The following is a 19,560-nucleotide window of genomic DNA, read 5'->3' as shown; positions in this document are numbered from 1 at the left end:
GATCCCTCCCTGCCTTTCAGGACAGACACTGGGCTCGGGGAGGGAGGGGAGCCTGGACATCCTTTAGGTCTTCAGTACATCCTCCCTCCAAACGCCAGCCTTAAACAGTATTGGCTCCAGGCCTGGCCAACCTCAAGTTCAAGAGGAGGAGGTGGGGCCTGGGCAAGGGCCTGGCCAACCTCTAGCTCAGGAGGAGGAGGTGAGGCTTAGGCAAGGGCCTGGCCAACCTCTAGTTCAAGAGGAGGAGGTAGGGCTTGGGTCATGAGCCTGGCCAACATCAAGTTCAGAAGGAGGAGGTGGGGTTCAAACTCTAGGTCATGAAGAGGAGGCAGGGCTTGGGCCATGAGCCTAAATAACCTCAAGTTCAAGAAGAGGAGGCGGGGCTTGGGCAAGGACCTGGCCAACCTCTAGTTCAAGAGGAGGAGGCGGGGCTTGATCCATGAGCCTGGCCAACCTCTAGCTCAGGAGAGGAGGCGGGGCTTGGGCCATGAGCCTGGCCAACCTCTAGTTCAAGAGGAGGAGGCGGGGCTTGGGCAAGGACCTGGCCAACCTCTAATTCAAGAGGAGGAGGCGGGGCTTGATCCATGAGCCTGGCCAACCTCTAGCTCAGGAGGAGGAGGCGGGGCTTGGGCCATGAGCCTGGCCAACATCAAGTTCAAGAAGAGGAGGCGGGGCTTGGACAAGGGCCTGGCCAACCTCCAAGGCCAGTGGAAGCAACCCTGGGGATGGGCTGGCCCACGCTCAGGCCAGGAGACGACCGTGGGCACCGGGGGCCTGGACCACGTCGAAGGCGGAGGAGAGGATGGGCTGGCTCACTCACTGTCCTCCTCCTGCACCATCACGGTGTGGCAGAGGGCCAGCAGGCGCCAGAATTCCTGCACCATGTGGTTCTTGTTGTCCCGCACAGCCTGCAGGAGCTGCGCGTTGTGAAACAGCAGCTTCCCGTCCGAGAACTCGTTCCAGAGGTAGGGATTCACCTGCACAGGGTGGGGAGCGGGACCGGTAGGCTCTGGGGGGTCGCTGCCCATCTCCCCCGCCTCAGGGGCGCAGGGCTCACCTTGCCGATGGTGTCGTCATTGTCTGGACCTGGGGAGATACCCTGCTTCAGGCCTCAGTTCTCCAGGCCTGCTCGGAGTCCCACGCCCCCTGCCCTCCCCCCCAGTCTCACACTTCCCAGGACCAACCAGGCCTGATGGACCAAGGGGAGAAAGATGTGGTCCCGTGTTGCAGGTGTCGCCAAAGGGCAGCCCCGAGCCGCTCTATCGGTGCCTTTAAAACTTGGACTTGGTTGCCTACTTCTAATAATTGGAAGATTTCACATACAAATTCAAGCTTATCATTCTTCTGGCAACATCTGGACCACATCAAGGGATGATTCCCTTGGGCAGCCGCTCCTTTTGGTATGCACTCTAGCTCTCCCGCTTGCCGCAGACCCCACTACTCCCTGTTGACTCTCTCGCTGAGCCATTAGGTGGCATTTACCAATAGACATGGGCTCATTCTGAAAGGTGGAACCTGCATAGCTTCTCGTGCCAGTGGCTGTGCCCACTGCACCCACTATTTGCCTCTTGGGTCTCTGAAAGCTCCTAGCTGAGCTGTAAACTAGACCAGGATTGGTCCAGAGTCCCTGCCTCATGGCCAGTTTTTGCACAGCTGGGGAGCTAAGACTGCTGTGGAACATTTTTCTAAAGGTTGGGGAAAAGTTTTTGTTTCAATCAAAAATGTCAGGACATGGGAATTCTACGGCGTTCGCATCTCGGCACCCGTAGGTAACGCGTCCTGGGCCCACGGCCATGCCCATCCATGCCCGCAGTGGCTCCGGCCTCCCTGCCTACAATGGCAGCCTTGAGACGGGGACAGAGGCCCTGCCATCCCGTGGGGCTGAAGACCCTCACGGGCCCTTGCGGGAAAAGTTTGCAGACCCTCCAGCTAGGCCAGGCAATCTGGCCATGGGTCCGTGGCTGCCATTTCGGTGGGGAGGCTGGGTGAGGGGTGCAGCGCATAGGCTGTGGCCCCCGTGGCCCTGCAGTGGGGTGGGGCTGCTGGGTGCCGGGCCATCCTTGCTCAGGTCTGGGGGGCCCATGTTTCTGCTCGCTCAGAAGGGACCCCCCCTCCCTCCCAAGGCCCACGTGGCCCATCTCCCTGCATCTGATGAGTGTGTTCCCTGGGGAGTTTTTGGCTGGCTGGGGCACCCAGTGGGGGCGGGGCTCCCACGGTGGGGTGGGGGTCTCCTGTGGGAATCTCCCATCTGGGCGGGGCTACCCAGGGACAGGACTCCTTTTGGTGGGGCTCCCTGGGCAGGGCGGGGGGGTCTCCTGTGAGAAGCTCCCATTTGGGTGGGGCTCCCTGGGGACAGGAGGCCTTATGGGCGGGGCTCCCAGGGGCGGGGCTCTCCATGGGCGGGGCTCCTGGGTGGGGTTCTTTGTGGGCGGGACTCCCTGGGGACAGGACACCTTGTGGGCGGGGCTCCGGGGTAGGGTCCCAGGGCGGGGCTCTCTGTGGGCGGGGCTCCAGGGGCGGGGCTCTCCATGGGCGGGGCTCCTGGGTGGGGTTCTTTGTGGGCGGGACTCCCTGGGGACAGGACACCTTGTGGGCGGGGCTCCGGGGTAGGGTTCTTTGTGGGTGGGGCCCCGGGGCAAGGCCGGAGGAGTCTCCTGTGGGACGCTCCCATTTGGGCGGGGTTCCCCGGGGACAGGACACCTTATGGGCAGGGCTCCAGGGGTGGGGGGCTCTTTGTGGGAGGGGGTCCCTATGGGCGGGGCCCTCTGTGGGTGGGGCTCCAAGGGCGGGTGTTTTGGTGTGGGTGGGGTCCCGGGGCAGGGCCGGGGGGCAGGGGGGGGTCTCCTGTGGAAGCTCCCATTTGGGCGGGGTTCCCTGGGGACAGGACGCCTTATGGGCGGGGCCTGGGGGCGGGGCTCTCTGGGGGCGGGGCTCCAGGGGCGGGGCCTCACCGTAGACCAAGCCGTCGATGCAGCACGTCTTGAAAGTCATGATGTTCTGCGTGAGCGTGCCCGTCTTGTCCGAGAAGACGTACTCCACCTGGCCCAGCTCGTCGTTGAGGCTGGTGCTGCGCGCCTTGGCCGGCAGGTCCTGCGGCTCGTGGTACATCTGCAGGTCCCAGCCGATGAAGGCGCTGTTGCCCATGTAGATGAACTCCGCGCTGCGGGGGGCGGGCGTCAGGCGGCGGCTGCGGCCCAGCGCCCCCCCACACCAGCACCCCCCTCGGGCCCCACCTGGACCCAGGGGGGGGGCACCGGGACTCACAGGACAAACATGGCCATGGGGACCATGACGCTGAGCAGGATGAGGAAGCCCCAGAAGGTGAAGAAGGACTCGGTGGCCAGCGCGCGGGAGAACTTGGCCGAGACGTAGAAGTGCGTGTCCTTGAATTCCTGCACCATGAACCTGAAGCCCAGCGTCAGCCCCAGGGAGATGGCCACCAGCGCCAGGAAGACCTGCGGGCGGGCGCGAGGCGGGGTGGCACGCGGCGCCCGCGCAACCCCCGGGCGGAAAGGGACGGGCACGGCGGGGGGCGCAGAGGAGGGGGCGCTGGGGTCCCAGGAGCAGAGTCCGAGCCTACCTTTGCGGCTCCTATCATTTTCTTATATGTATATATATATTTTTTGTCTTGTTTTGTTTGATGTACCGGGGCTGGGGCTTGAACCCAGGACCTTGTATGTGGGAAGCCGGCGCTCAGCCCCTGAGCCACATCGGCTCCCCATCCATACATTTTAAATGACTAAGTCACTGGGGCAGAAAGCTCAGGATGGGTGCATTTCGGTGAAGAGCCCGTGAGCAATTTATTATTTTGCATCAGTTTGGGAAAGAGCGACATTGCAACTCGTTAGTGCGCAATTGTTACAAATTGTTATTCTAAAGAAAAGGTTCTCTGCCCCGAAGTCCCGCCTGTAGGATCAGGGCAGACGTTTTGCCGTGGGAGGGGGTTGGGGGGTGGGGCTGGGGGCTTGTCCTGGCCCTCCCTGCACCCCTGGGCGGCTCACTATGACGATCAGCTTGTTCATCATGTAGTCTAGCTTCGTTCTCTTGAGATGGATCTTGCCACAGTTCTTCATGATCTTTGTGTCGAAACCTGCAGGGCAGGGGGCGTCGGATGGACTCAGTGGCCGCGCCAGGGACACCTGGCATGGCCCGGGTGCAAGCTGCCTTCCCCTGCGAGGCCCGGGAGCTTGGGGTGCCTGCTCTGTCTTCGGATTTTCTTTCCTTTCTCTTGTTTCTTTGTGGGTGCTGTTCAGCCTTCTGGGGAGTCCCCGGGAGAGGGATTTCCGCACGTGCACGTAGAGGGCAGGCAGGTGGGGGCGGGGAGCGTGCACAGGACGGGCACACCCCTAAGTCTTCATGCTCGTGGAAGCCAGCCATCTGTCTGTCTACCCATCCATTCTCCACCCATCTGTTCATCTGTCAGTCTGTCTGACAGCTCATCCTTCCATCTGTCCATCCATTCACCTGTTTATCCATACAGCCATCTTTCTGCTCATCCATCCTTCCTTCCACCCATCTACACATCTGTTCTTCCTTCCATCCATCATTTCTATTTATCCATCTACCCATCCATCCATCATTTCACCCATCTATCCATCATTTAATCCTTCCTTCCTTTCATCCTTCCTTCCTTCCTGTCTTCCATCTATCCATCCTTCCATCCATCCTTTCTTCCATCCATCTTTCCTTCCTTCCACCTTTCCTTCCTTCCTTCCATCCATCCTTCCATCCATCTTTCCTTCCTTCCATCCTTTCAACCTGCCACCCATTCTTCCTTCCTTCCATTCTTCTTTCCTTCCATCCATCCATCTACCTGCCCATCCACCCATCCTTCCTTCTATACATCCATTCTTCCTTCCTTTTATCCATCCTTCCTTCCATCCATCTTTCCTTCCTTCCACCCTTCCTTCCTTCCTTCTTTCTTTCCATCATCCATCTACCTGTCCATCTGCCTATCCTTCCATCCATCCTTCCTTCCATCCATCTTTCCTTCCTTCTATTCGTCCATCCATCCTTTCTTCCATTCTTCCATCCTTCCATCTATCTTTCCTTCTTTCATCCATCCATCCACCTGCCCATCTGCCTATCCTTCCATCCATCCTTCCTTCCATCCATCTTTCCTTCCTTCTATTCGTCCATCCATCCTTTCTTCCATTCTTCCATCCTTCCATCTATCTTTCCTTCTTTCATCCATCCATCCACCTGCCCATCTACCCATTCTCCCATCCATCCTTCCTTCTTTTTTTTTTTTTTTTTTTTTTTTAAAGATTTATTTATTTATTTAATTTCCCCCCCTCTCCTGGTTGTCTGTTCTTGGTGTCTATTTGCTGCATCTTGTTTCTTTGTCCGCTTCTGTTGTCGTCAGCGGCACGGGAAGTGTGGGTGGCACCATTCCTGGGCAGGCTGCTCTTTCTTTTCACGCTGGGCGGCTTTCCTCACAGGCGCACTCCTTGCGCGTGGGGCTTCCCTACGCGGGGGACACCCCTGCGTGGCACGGCACTCCTTGCGCGCATCAGCACTGCGCATGGCCAGCTCCACACGGGTCAAGGAGGCCCGGGGTTTGAACCGCGGACCTCCCATGTGGTAGACGGACGCCCTAACCACTGGGCCAAAGTCCGTTTCCCCCATCCTTCCTTCTATACATCCATACTTCCTTCCATCCATCCATCCTTCCTTCTTTCCATCTATCCTTCCATCCATTCTTCCATCCTTCCTTCCAACCATCCTTCCTTTTATCCATCCATCCTTCCACCCATCCTTCCTTCCAGCCATCCACACATCCATCCTCCCTTACATTCATCCATCTTTTCATCTATCTATCCATCATTTAATCCTTTCTTCCTTCCTTCCTTTCATCATTCCTTCCTTCCTATCTTCCATCCATCCATCCATCTTTCCACCCATCCTTTCTTCCACCCATCTTTCCTTCCTTCCATCCTTCCATCCTTCCACCCATTCTCCCTTCCTTCCTTCCATTCTTTCCTTCCATCCATCCACCTGCCCATCTACCCATCCTTCCATCCATCCTTCCTTCCTTCCATCCTTCCTTCCATCCATCTTTCCTTCCTTCCACCCTTCCTTCCTTCCTTCCATCATCCTTCTTTCCATCCATCTTTCCTTCCTTCCACCCTTCCATCCATCCATCCTTCCTTCCATTCATTCTTCCATCCTTCCTTCCTTCCACTCATCCTTCCTTCCTTCCATCCATCCTTCCATCCATCTACCTGCCCACCCGCCCATCTGTCCATCCAGCTGTGATCTCCATGCAAGCACCCCATTTCCCAACCACAACAAGGGTGCTGGCTCTACACGTCCCTTTTTACATTTCAGAACTCAGAGCACAGAGGAGCTGCGCTGGGAGCCGCACGTCGTGCAGCAGACCCACGGCAGCCGGGCCTGGCTCCGTGGCTTCTCGCCACCTGCTCCTGGCTCTTACCCATCCCTGCACCTCAGGCCGTACCGGCATAGATGACCAGTCCATAGCAGGTGTCCGTGTTGCGGATCTTGCAGCCACGGAGGAGGATGTTGCCGCTGTCCAGGGGGTACTTCTTGCCCTCCCACTCCAGGCACCCCACGAAGTGGTGCATCCGACTGTTGGGCTCCTCACACACGACCTTGCCTGTGGGTGGCCAGGCGGTCAGAGGCCTGGGAGCACGGCTGAACTTGGGCCCTTTTCCATACTCCCTGTCACCCTTCTCCAACTTGAGGGGGGAACTCTCTGGCTCTGGCCACCCTGAGGGGCTCCCCACTGCCCCCGACTTGCCCCAACCCCACCATGCAGGCTTCTCTTGAGGTCCCCAAAGCTAGCCCCTCTGACCTCAGGCCCTTTGCACGTGCCATTGGCCCTTCCGGGAAGGCTTTCCCCGGCTCACACCTCTCCAGGAAAGTCCTCACCGAGCCTCCAAGCAGTCGAGTCTCTCGGCCCCCATCCTCTAGCTCCCTCCCTTGTGTTCTGACCCTGGACATAGCTAGACATTGATTCATGTGGCAATGTCATTAACGTCTGCAAGCCCTGTAAGAGTAGGCACTGGGCTTGACTAGCACACGCTGTGACCCCAGGCCCAGCCCAGCACTTGGTACACAGTAGGTGCTCCATAAATGCATAAGGCAGAGAGAAAGGGAGGCAATGATCACACACAGAAGAATCATTAGACACCAGGAACCCACAGGAGACAGATGAAGGGTCACGGTGAAGAACCTTCCAGAAGGTGGGGGGGTCACTATCGGCGTCTCCACCTTCACCCCAATCACCATCACAGTTCCCATCCCTGTGATGGGATATCGTCAGCCTCGCTCTTGTGGGAGGAAACAGACTGGGACTCCAGAAATGAGAGGGCTGAGGGGCCACAGGTCTCCGGGGGGGGGGGTCCTTGCCTCCCCCTTCCCCAATTCCTTCACAGGGCCTGGGGGCCTAATTTAATCCTGACTGTAGGAGCCAAAGATGTCTGGGCCAGGGGGTGGGGCATGGGGAGCCTCTCTGAACCTCAGTGTCCTCCTCTGAAAACTGGGGCCATGCCTTGTAGGAACATTGGGATGACTGGACCTGGGCCCAGAGAGACCCCCACCCTGCGTTCCGGGGTCTGCAGGGCTCCAGGTACAGCCCCTCAGCAGAAAGCACTGGGTTTGGCTGGGGCAGTTTGAGATGATTTATGAATTCCAAAAAGGGACATTGGTTAGGTTTGTAAACTGGTCTGTTCCTCTGGGTGGGATAGCCTTTTGCTTGTATTAGATTCAGCTGAGACATCTGATTAAATTATGTTAAGATTAGGGCTCGGATTCAACCAGTCATTGGAATGCGATGCAAGTGTTGAGCTGCAGCCCCCTGGGGGAGCTGATAAAACAGACTCTCACATGGAAGTAGACAAATAAAAACAGGTAGGCAGGGAAAGAAAGTGCTTCCTTAGACGTGACCCTGGAAGACAGACCCGGGAGTCTACAGCTGACCTTGAGAAGAGAACAGAGCAGCTGAGCCCAGAAGAAACAAGATCCAGGGAGAGAGACGAGCCCTGTGCCAGCCTGCATCTGAGATCGGAAGAAGCTGGGACCACAGGGGCTAAGAGGAAGAGGAAGGCTGAACCCTCGCAGACGTCGCCCGCCATCTTGCTTCAACACATGGCCAATGACTTTGGGTGAGAAAGTATTTCTTATGGTACCGTGAGTTGGACTCTTTAGGACCTTGTGACTATGAACTTCTGCACCAAATAAAGACCCCTCATAACAGCCAACAGAGTTCTGGGACTTTGCACCAGCACCCCTCTGGCTGACTAATACACTGCGCCTCTCAGCCTCTCCCCCATGGGGACAAACAGAGGCCCATCCGCTGAGTCTGGGGCCACCAGGACAGTGGTGGCCTTCTACCCCAGCTAGCCCTCGGGCCTTCGGAGCAATTAGAGCAACTTGTCTTTGCATTAAGACAGGAAAACACTTATCTCCTTGCTGGGCCACAATGAAGAGTAACCGTATCCAATGAGAGAAACGTGTCCAGGTGGAAAACAAGAAACTACGAGGGGAAGTGGATGTGGCTCAACTGATAGGGTGTCCGTCTACCATATGGAGGGTCCTGGGTTCAATTCCCAGGGCCTCCTGACCCATGTGGTAAACTGGCCCACGTGCAATGCTGATGCGCGCAAGGAGTGCCGTGCCGTGCCGAGGTGCCCCCACGTAGGGGAGCCCCATGCGCAAGGTGTGCACCCCGCAAGGAGAGCCGCCCCGCCTGAAAAAAGTGCAGCCCACCCAGGAGTGGTGCCGCACACATGGAGAACGGACGCAGCAAGACGATGCAACAAAAAAGAGAAGCAATTTCCCAGTGCCGCTTCATAATGCAAGCAGATGCAGAAGAACACACAGAGAATGGACCCAGAGAGCAGTCGATGGGGGTGGGGAAGGGGAGAGAAATAAATAAAAATAAATCTTAAAAAAGAAAAAAAAAAAGAAACTGCAAGGGGCAGGGGTCAGGCAGTGCTTCTCTCTTCCTTCTGGGTCTTTCCCACCACCCGAATTGTTAACCCATTTACCCAGGCTGATTTTTCGGACAAATCAACAAAAATGTTTGTGTTAATATTGCACCGTTTTAACAATAATTTTGAATTATTGCAGCACGTTTTACAACAACCCTAACAAAAAACATCCCAACTGTTAGGCCAGTTTGGAGGACCCAATACAGGCCTGAGATAAGCGGGCCTGCTAAAAGCTTTCCTGTAGTTTGGTGGTTGAGCACCTGCTTCCCATGTATAAGGTCCTGGGTTCGATTCCCAGTACCTCCTAAAAAAACAAAACGGAAAACACAAAAAGCGATGCTGACCCCGGGAGGCAGTGAAGGAATGACAGAGCAAGCAATGACTGAGCACTCTGCTTGCCCTCATCAATTCAAGGAACGTGTATTGAGCACCGACTGTGTGCACAGTGCTGGGGACTCAGCTGTGACTGACAGATGCAGTCTGTCTTCAGGTCAGACGTCTGATGAGCGCGACTGTTGTTAAGTCACGGCAGCCCCTTGGAGGACGTGACAGGGCGCGGGGCACCAACGAGGGAAGAGGAGCTTTCTGGGTGCTAGGCACGGCCCGACGCCTCCCCACCACCCCTCACCCCCCATCACCGTCACCCAAACCCTCTGAGGTGGGGGTTCCGGCTCCCACTTTGCCGAGGCGGCTGGACGCGCGGACAGGGCGGGCTCCGCGGGCCTCTCACCTTGGAAACGCGCCATCTTCTTGATATTGGTCAGCTCGTGGTGGGTGATGGTAGGGGCCTGTCTGAACTTCAAGTTTGTCTCCCTGGCAACACGAAGGGTGGGGCGTGGCAGACAACACCCCAGAAAGGAGTCCCAGCCCCCACCTCCAGAATCGCCCTCCCGTTTCCGACAGGCACGAGGCGCGGGCCAGACCCCCCAGGGCTCGGGCGAGCCTCGGCCTCCCCGTCGCGGCCGCGCGGCGTGGCGCACAGCGGGTCTCCCGGCCTCTGGTTCATTCTTCTTGCTCCAGGGGGCTTGAAAAGCCACTCGGCCCCCCAGAAACGCCCCCAGGGGGGACTCCGGCCAGTGGGGATGGGGTCCCCCCAGGCCCCCAGGGCAGACGCGGCTCCTCACCCGTCGATGTCGGCCGTCTCCACGTAGCACAGGCTGCTGGGCTCTGAGCTGGCCAGCAGGAGCAGGTCGGCCTGGGGGGGGGGACAAGCACCCCGTTGCAGGGTGGGGGTGGGGGGCCCAAGGGCGACCCCGGAGCAACCTCCTGACAAGCGGGGGCCCAAGGTCAGGAGGGAAGGCAGCCCCCCGCCTGGGGAGAGCTCGAGGATTGCGCTGGGGGCTGGTGGGGCCAGGCCAAGGGAGTTCTGGGGCCGAGGGCCGGAGAAGCCCACGCTCCCGGGACCCATCTCACCGGGACAATGCTGTCCTTGCGGAGACAGACCACGTCCCCCACGCACAGGTCCCTCCACTTCTTCCACAGGAAGCTGCAAGAAGGGAGGTGGTCGGTGAGGGGGGGGGCACTTCCGGTCCCAGCTAAGGGACCCCGACGCCCTCCCCATCCCTTCCCTCCTTCCTTCCTTCTTCCCTTCCTTCCTTCCACCCACCCTCCCTTCCATCCATCCACCCCTCCACACTTCCATTCGTCCACCCTTCTTTCCATCCATCCACCCATCCTTCCCTTTCTTCCTTCCTTCAATCCATTGTCTTTCCATCCATCATCTTTCCATCCATCCATCTATCCATCCACCCTTCCCTCCATCAACTCTTCTTTACATCTATTCATCCATCCATCCTTCCTTTCATCCATCCACCCTTCCATTTTTCTGTTCATTCATCCATCCACCCTTCCATTTTTCTGTTCATTCATCCATCCACCCTTCCTTCCTTCCTTTTTTCAATTCATATATCCATCCTTCCACCCATCCATCCATGACCCTTCTTTCCATCCATCCACCCATCCACACTTTGCCATCCACCCATCCTTCCCTTTCTTCCTTCCATCCATTGTCTATCAATTGATTCATCTTTCCATCCATCAACTCTTTCTTACATCTAGCCATACATCCATCCTTCCACCCATCCATCCATCCCTCTTTTCCTTCCTTCCATCCATCCATCCATCCACTCTTCCTTACATCTATCCAACCAGCCAGCCAGCCAACCAGCTTTCCATCTTTCCTTCCTTTCTTCCTTCCTTCCTTCTTGCCTTCCATCCTTCCATCCATCCACCCTTCCATCCCCCTTCCACTCTTCCATCCATACATACATACATTCTTCCATCCATCCATCCACCCTTCCATCCATCCTTTCTTCCATCTTTCCATCCATCCATCCACCCACCCACCCACACGTACACACATACATCCTTCCACGCATCCACCACCCATCCTTCAGTGTGATGATGGCGCTGGAACTTGGAAGGGTGCTCCCTGATACCCCTAGAGGTGCTTTGCTCCAGAGTCCCTGCCCGCAGGCCACTGCTCCTGCTCAGCCTTCCCTCGGAGCCAGCACCCCACTGTGAGCGGCCCACTGGCAGCTCCCTCCTCACGGCTACGTGCTGGGTCCTGGGCCCAGGACCCTTCCAGACCGCCCCGGGCCTCCCCCTCAGCTGAGCCCTGAGCCCTGCAAAGGTAAACGAGCTGGCCCTTGGCCTCTTTGCCCCCATCACGGGGCCGAGTCTAGGTCTGGAAGACAGCAGGTGCCTAATAAGCGCTGGCCTGGGTCCCCCGTCAGACTGGATCAGGACTCCTGGACTTGGGACCCTCTGCCTGGCACGCCCCTCCCGCCGTCCTGGCCGGGGCGGAACTGGGGTCTCCTCGTCCTGCCTGGACCCCGCCTCACCTCCTCCCCCACAGGATCTGGCAGGGCCTGTTGTTGATGGCTTTGTCACTCCGGTGCCGCCTCTGGACCGAGATGGGGGGTGTCAGGGGTTGCCACGCCCACCAGTTGCCCCAGGCCCCGCCCAGGTGGCTGCCCGGCTGGGGGCCACTGTCCTGCTCACAGGGACGTGCAGAAATTGTCAGCAAACCCCACCCCAAGGAGCTGCCCGAGGGACCCCTGAGGCTGGGGGGGCAGGGCCGATGGCTGTTGGCAGAAGGAAGGCAGACCCTGCCACGGCGCGGGGACCACCAGAGCAATTTGGCCGACAGGTTGGGTGACCCCCTCTCCCTGGTTGAGTGGGGCTGTCTGGCAACCACCTGTCGTGGGTGCCAGATTCAAAGGGCCACTGAAGCCCTGCGGGCAGCTGGATGGGTGGGCTTTCCCCCAGGTGAGCGGGCTCAGCCCCCGAGGGGTCGGGGAGGGGTTGCTGGGGAAGTTTCTGTTCTATATGTGTGTTTCCGTCATTGTTTTTTAAAAAGGCCAACGAGAAAAACAGTGACGGTTACATGGGTGGAACTTCAAGAAAAGGCTCAAAAGGACGTCATTGGGACATATGAAGAAATTGGAATAAAGGCTGTCAGTTTCATTTAATGTGAAATCTTTCGATTTCTTCAGGTGGTTACGCAAGTGACTATCCTTGTTCTTAGGAGATACACAGGGAAGTAGAACGTATTCAGGGAGCAATGACGTGGCGACCACACGCAGGTGTTCAGAGGATACGTGTGAGGTAGGCAGGGAGATGATAGATAGATAGATAGATTAAATAGGTGATAACAGAGGGATGGATGGATGGATAGATGATAGATGATAATATATGGATGATGGATGGATGATAGATAATGGGTGGATTGATGGAGGGATGGATAGATGATGATAGAGGATGATGGATGGACGGATGGATAGACATATGATAATGGATGGGTGGATAGATTGATGATAGAGAGAGGATGATGGATGGATGGATGGATGATAAATGATAATATATAGATGATGAATGAATAGATAGATGATAATATATGGATGATGGATGGATAGATGACATAATGGATTGATGGCGGTATGGATAGATGATAGATAATGGATAGATGGATAGATGATAGATGATGATGGATGGATAGATATATAATAGATGAATGGATGGGTGGATAGATGATAGATTATAATGGATGGATGGATGGATGGTAGATGATAGACAATAGAAGGATGGATGGATGGATAGATAATAGATGATAATATATGGATGATGGATTGATGGACAGATGATAGATGATGATGGATGGATAGATGATAATGGATGGATGGATGGATGATGATAATATATGGATGATAGATGGATGGATGATAGATGATAGATGATGATGGATGCATAGATATATAATAGATGAATGGATGGGTAGATAGATGATAGATAGATGATAGATTATAATGGATGGATGGATGGTAGATGATAGACAATAGAAGAATGGATGGATAGATGATAGATAATAGATGGATAGAGAGATGATAGCTAATGGATAGATGGATGGATAGATGATAATATATGGATGATGGATTGATGGATAGATGATAGATGATGATGGACGGATAGATGATAATGGGTGGATGGATGATAGAATGATAGATGAATAGATAGATGATAGCTAATGGATAGATGGATGGATGGATGGATGGATGATAGATGATGATGGACAGATGGACGATAGATAATGGCTGGCTGGCTAGATGACAGACAGACAGATAGACAGATAGAATGAGGCAGCAAAGGTGGCCCAGTGCTAAATTTAGGGGATCTGGCTGGCTGGGATGGGGGGGTGTTGGAGCTCCCCCGCATGGGTGTGTATTATTTTTTGCAACTGTCATGCAAATTTGAAATTATTTCAAAATAAAAGAACTTAAAGGAGACACCCACACAGCTGGAAAACGATACGGCCGCCAGGACACTGGCCAGCAGAGCCGGCCCCACTTACGATGTCGTCCACCAGGTCGCGGGAGGCGCGGATGCCCAGCAGGCAGACGAGCGGGGCGAAGAGGGTGAACCAGGGCAGCGTGGAGATCTCGGGGATGGTCTGACGCAGACGGGCAGGTCAAGCGGGCCAGCCTGGCGGGACCCCCTCCCCTGCCCGCCGCGCCCTGCCCTCCCGCGGGGCCGCCCCGGCCTCCCGGCTTGGCATCGCAGCCGCTGCGAGCCGCCCGCCGGCCACCTTGGCTGGGTCCGGGCCCCCTGCCCCCCATGAGCCTCGGGTCGGCCCCCTCTGGACCCTCTCCTTCCCGGCGCCGCCCGCCCACGCCTCAGCTCCCCAGTCAACTCCTCTTCCATCGTTGGTGCCCGCGCCCTGCCACCTCCTTCAAGGGGCCGCCCGGACTTATCGGCGGTCACCGTCCTCAGAAGCCTGACCTGAAGACAGGCTGCAGCTGTCAGGGTCACGGCCGGGTCCCCAGCCTGTGCGCACAGTTGGTGCTCAATATGTGTTCATTGACTTGATGGGGGAAAGCAGAGCGCCCCACCTTACCCAGGGCAGAAGTGAGACGCTGGGTGGTGGTGGGGGTGCTCTGGGAACAGTGCCCACCCGCCCTGGCCCGGACCCCCCGGGGCCCAGGAGGGGCGCCTTCTGTGGCCAGGCGAGTGGCCCAGGCCGTGGGCAGCCCTGGGAGGGGCCGTGCCTTCCCACCCTCAGCCCGGCCAGGGGGTGGCTGCCGGGCCAGGAGATGGGCGCCCTCCTTGGACCTGAGGGCTCATGCGGGTAGCCTTCAGCATTCAGCATACATGGAGCACCTCCTGTTTACCAGGCCCTGGGCTGGGCAGTGGGGACCCGGCAGTGAGCAGGGGGCACTTACGGCCCACGGGGGCCTGCTATAAACCCACCAACCACACAGACAAATCGCCCCGGCCCTGCAGAGGGATGCCGACAGGGTGGCTCGGGAGGGCTTCCCGGAGGTGGCGGCATGTCGCCCCTCCGGGACGAGGCCAAGAGCGGGCAGGGGGGCTGGGGGGGGGCGTGGGCTCTCGGCCCCGAGCTGCTGCCCCCGCGGACCCCGGGGCCGCCCCCCACCCCGCCCCACCTGCAGGATGATGATGAGGAGGAAGTAGAGGTTGGAGGTGTGGTGGAACTGCTCGTACAGGTTTAGCGGCAGGAAGGAGAGGACGCTGTACTTGGCCGTGCGGATGGCGTTGCTCTGGAAGGAGAGCGGCGCGCGGTCACGGCGCGGGCCCAGGGCCCCTGCCCTCCCGCTCCCCGCCCCCCGCCGGCCTCGCCCCACGCCCTCCCGGCGCTGCAGGCGTGAGGGGCCACGGTTATCATTGGACGGACGAGTCGTCGGCATTAAGTAAGTAGCTGCTGAGTGCAATGTGTTGAGCCAGCATTAATTGAGCCTCTCCTGAATACAGGGCTTTGGATCTACTGAATACAAGGCTTTGAGCCAGCATTTATTGAGTGGCCTCTGGAGACAAAGCCTTCGGCCAGCATTAATTGAGCATCTACTGAATATAAGGTCTTGAGCTGGCATTAATTGAGCATCTACTGAATATAAGATCTTGAGCCAGCATTAATTGAGCATCTACTGAACGCAAGGTTCTGAGCCACCATTTACTGAGCACCCACTGAATGCAGTTCTCAGGCCAACACTGATTGAGCACCTACTGAAGGCACGGCTTTGGCATAGCATTTATTGAGTGCCCACTGAATATGAGCCAGCGATAATTGAATGCAAAGTTTGGGCTAGCATTTAATGAGTGTCTGCTGAATGTAGTTCTCAAGCCAGCATCAACTAAGCACCTACTCAATGCAAAGCCTTGAGTCGGCATTTGCTGAGCAAGAGCCTCGAGCCGGCATTAAATGAGCATCTACTTAGTGCAAAGAGGCACCAAACAGTGGGCCCAGTATTTTCGCAAGCATGCCACATCTGGAGGGTTTTTGTAGGGCCCAGGCAGACTGCTCTCTAAGGTGGGGTGTTTGAGCTTCACGCACACCCGGAAGCAGTGTCTCAGGGAGGGCAGGGACTGCGGGGCCAGGGGCCGGAACTACGAGTGCAGGCAGGACTGGAAGGCGCAAAGAAATGAAACCACGAGGGGGCCCCCGCCAGAGGTGGGTGCCGACGGCCCTGTGGGGGCGGGGCTCACCCACGCGGTCGGGGAGGCCCGGGAGGCTCTGGAAGCGGGGGCCGAGCCCGGGCCGGGGGCGCACGCACCTTGTACTTGTGCTTCTGGAAACACAGGAACGCCTTCTCCTGGAACTGCCAGTGGTAGGGGCGGCTGTTGGCCTTCACCTCCCAGGTGAACGCTGGAGGGAGGGCGAGCGTCACACCGGGCCCAAGACAAACACCCTCTAATGACGCCCTGGGGGGCAGACTAATGGGCCCCCCGGGGACGTGGGCGCTGGGGATACCCGGCTCGAGGCCAGGGATGTCGGAGTCGGTAAACAAACAGGAGGGGAGGAGGAGGAGACCGAGGGCCTGGCAAAGCCCCTGCACGAATCCCGAGTCAAGCGTTCAGTGACAGGGTTTGGGACTCTCGAACCACACCAGCATCCCACAAAGCAGGCCTGTCCCCGCAGGCTTGGGGAGGGGGATCTCCCCGGTCCCCCCACTTCTGCCACGACCCTTGCAATGCCCCTCCGCCTCCCCCCAGGCCCTCCGCCTGGGCCCTGGGCCCAGCACCTGAGTTCTTCTCCTCTTCTTCGAGATCTTCCCGGTAGTTGAGGCTGTCCATGCTGATGGCACTGGCGGGCGAGAGGGGCCGCGGGTCACCCCTGGGGCCCCGGATCCGAGACTCTGGGGCCCACCCATCCCTCCCCCCAAGGGGGTGTCCCTTCCCAGACACCTTCAGGGCCAGTGGGCCCGAGCCGATCCCCAAGCCTGCCCCAGCCCGGCGTCCACCCGTCCTCGCGGGGGCAACCCCTCAATCCCCCGGGCCCCTAACCCTGCACCCGTGGGCCATCCACGGTCAAGGCCCCCATGGCCTCCGGCGGGGACGCCCACCCCCCCTCCTCCCTGGTCAGTCCTGCCCCCCTCCCCCGCACCCCGGCACCCAAGGCCCAGCCCGGGGCCCGGCATCTGGTTTTAGGCACGCGAACGTTTGTCGACCGGCTAAACGGGGCCCCGGCGTGGTGGTGTTTGGTGAGTCGTGTGCACGAGGCCTGAGCTCAGGACTGCCCGGGGCAGGACCCGGCCGGCCGGCCCTGAGGGACGTGGGGGCGTCAGCCGTGCTGGAGGGGACGGAGGCTGCAGGGGCCCCGGGCACACACCCCGAGTGACCCCAACCGCCGCCCGGCCTCCAGCATCCCGGGGTGCCCTCGCGCTGCCCCCCACCCCTGCTCAGCGCCTCCTCACCCTTCCGGCCGCGGCTCGGAGGTCCCTGGCCCTGTAAGCCGGGCGACGCGCCTCCGCCGGGCACCCTGACCGCCTGGACCGTCCCCCATTTCAGCTCCAGCGCTCTCCCGCGCGCCTCCGTCCCCGCCAGGCTGGCCCGCCCCTCCCCAAAGCCCGCGGGGCAGGGGCTGCTGGCGGAGGAGTCATCCGCGTCCCCAGGGCCTGGGGGTGGCCCTGGCCCTGGCGCTCCTGGGAGCCCGGGCGGGGCCGGCGCCCGTTCCCGCAGGTGCAGGACAGTGAGGCTGGCGGCGGGGTGCCTCTGGGGCCCGGGTCCCCCTGCGTAACCAGCGCGCCCCACTCCCCGCAGGTCGCATCCTTCCCGGCTGCCCCGCTGGGCTCGGACATGGAGCGCGGCCCCCGCGCCTTCCCGGTCTGCGGAGACCCCGGCCCAGAAGACACCGGCTCTCAGGCCCCGGGCCCGGACCCCCGACCCTCGCGAGCCCAGAGAGGGTGCGCGGGCGCCCGAGGACGCCCAGCAGCGGGAGTCCGCTGCTCACCTGCGCGGGCCGGGCTGCCCGGGACGGGCAGGGGCTGTCCAGGGCGGCGGGTGCGGGGCAGCTGTTAGCCCGGCGCAACGGGCCGAAACGGGCGGCGCGGGACTCGGGGCGGGGCCTAGGGGAGGGCAGGGCAGGGGGCGGGACCGGCCTGTGGCCTTGGGGGTGGGGCCAAGCCAGGAGGCGGGATGGGGCGGGGCCTCAGAGAGGGGCGGGGACCTGGCAGAGGGCGGGGCGGGCCTTGAGGAGGGTGGGGCCGCGGGCGGGGCTGGACTGGGGCCTTGGGGGCGGGACCAGGGCAGGCGGAGGGCGGGGCCTTGGTGCCAGGCAGCGGGACTTTGTGGTGAGGCCGGGAGCCAGGCAGCGCCTCGGGAAGGGGCGGGGGAAGGGGGCGGAGCCTGGCCGGAGACGGGACATCAGGGCGGGGCCTAGCAGAGGGCGGGGCCAGGTTGGGGCCCTAGGAGGCACCAGGGCAAGGGGCGGGGCTCGGGCTGGGGGAGGGCCAATTAGGCCCCTTGGGGCGGGGCCGCTGTAGGGCGCTAGAGGGACCCGTGGGCGTGGCCAGCCTGGGTGGGTGGGGCCGGAGAGGGGGAGAGACGTGGGGGTCTGTGGAAGAGTCAGGGCCCTCCTAGGATGGGAGGGCAAAGGGAGGGCAGACTCGGGGCGGGCACAGGAGAGATGCCAAGCTGCTTTCTTTTCTCTTCTTAAGCAGTTTTATTGAGCTCCTTTCACACACCATACAATCCGTCCAAAGTGGACAGAGGGTTTTCTAAAACCAGCGCCGGGCATCGCCGCACAGATCTTAGAACAATTGCATTGCTCCAGAAGGAAGAGCCCACACCCCTTAGCAGTCACCTCGCCGTCCCCGTCCTGCCCCAGCCCTACACACCTACCCATCTAATTCCATCTTTACCAACTGATTTATACTTACAATTTATATACAAGGAATCATACAAAATGTAGTCTTTGTGTCTCATTTCTTTCACTTACCATAATGTGGGGTTTTTTGGTCTGATATTAACATCTTGTAACATTAACATATATTTGTTCAGTTTCAGGAAGTCTTACAAACGCGGTAGCACCCAAACCCCCGTTTCACACCAGGTTTCACGAGGCTACACAATCCCGTGTTGGTTCAGCTTTCCTTCTAGTAACATACGGGACCCTAGACTTTCCCTTTCAACCACCATCAGACCCACGTAACAGCTCTGCTAGTTACACACACTATGATGCGCTGTCACCTTTTCTAGTCATTTCCAAAGATTTACAGCAACTGTTTAACGATTCTGCACTTATCAAACCTCAGCTCCCCACTCTCCTTCGTTCTCTTTTCTGGTGATCTGTATTCAAGCTAACGCCCTGTGTTTACACAGCGCACTTAGCTCACAACAGGACACCCCTGCAGCGCTGTCTTTCCGTGTCTGGCTTGCTTCACTCAACCTAATGTCCTCGCATTCTCATCTGCTTCACTTCATTTCTTGGCGCTGCTGCACATTCCACGGTGTGCCTACACCAGCTTACCCATTCATCGGCCGTCGCCACCTCGTGCAGTCGAGCCGAGCTGTTTTTAATGTTCTCACACCCTGCAGGCACGCCCCGGCCGGGGTGCCCGCACCCCCCTCCCCGCGCCCTGCACCCCAGGCAGCCCTTGTCCTCACCCTTGTGCTCCAGCATCCTGCCCCCCCTCCAGCCCTGGGGCTGAGGGTCCGTCACCAGCTCCGGTTCCGAGGTGGACTTGGCTTCTGTCATTTTAAGTAAAGAGTGAGGACCCCACCCCGGTGTTCTGGGTCCCCAGTGCTGTTGGGGACACGCCACAGGCCGGGGCTCAGCTCCTGTCATTCTAAGTGAGGGAACGACACAGCC

At 58.8% G+C, this 19,560-nt stretch overlaps 1 protein-coding gene across 1 annotated transcript in view; it reads right to left on the bottom strand.

Moving 5' to 3' along the window:
• ATP8B3 (ATPase phospholipid transporting 8B3) overlaps positions 1 to 17,818 on the bottom strand; it is a 29,532-nt gene extending 11,714 nt beyond the window's left edge. The window contains exons 1-15 of the mRNA XM_058282157.2: positions 17,701 to 17,818; positions 16,493 to 16,554; positions 16,025 to 16,116; positions 14,900 to 15,013; positions 13,807 to 13,905; positions 11,801 to 11,862; positions 10,371 to 10,443; positions 10,082 to 10,152; positions 9,688 to 9,770; positions 6,461 to 6,619; positions 4,002 to 4,090; positions 3,265 to 3,455; positions 2,952 to 3,160; positions 1,058 to 1,086; positions 821 to 977 (exon numbers count right to left, since the gene is read on the bottom strand). Of these exons, the coding sequence (XP_058138140.1) occupies positions 821 to 977; positions 1,058 to 1,086; positions 2,952 to 3,160; positions 3,265 to 3,455; positions 4,002 to 4,090; positions 6,461 to 6,619; positions 9,688 to 9,770; positions 10,082 to 10,152; positions 10,371 to 10,443; positions 11,801 to 11,862; positions 13,807 to 13,905; positions 14,900 to 15,013; positions 16,025 to 16,116; positions 16,493 to 16,544 (1,480 nt within the window). The 5' untranslated portion in view covers positions 16,545 to 16,554; positions 17,701 to 17,818. The remainder of the gene's footprint in view (positions 1 to 820; positions 978 to 1,057; positions 1,087 to 2,951; positions 3,161 to 3,264; positions 3,456 to 4,001; positions 4,091 to 6,460; positions 6,620 to 9,687; positions 9,771 to 10,081; positions 10,153 to 10,370; positions 10,444 to 11,800; positions 11,863 to 13,806; positions 13,906 to 14,899; positions 15,014 to 16,024; positions 16,117 to 16,492; positions 16,555 to 17,700) is intronic.
• Between the last annotated feature and the right edge of the window lie 1,742 nt (positions 17,819 to 19,560).

Source organism: Dasypus novemcinctus, chromosome 19 (assembly GCF_030445035.2).
Source record: "Dasypus novemcinctus isolate mDasNov1 chromosome 19, mDasNov1.1.hap2, whole genome shotgun sequence".
Classification (NCBI taxonomy): Eukaryota; Metazoa; Chordata; class Mammalia; order Cingulata; family Dasypodidae; genus Dasypus; species Dasypus novemcinctus.
This window is presented reverse-complemented; position numbering and strand designations above follow the sequence as displayed.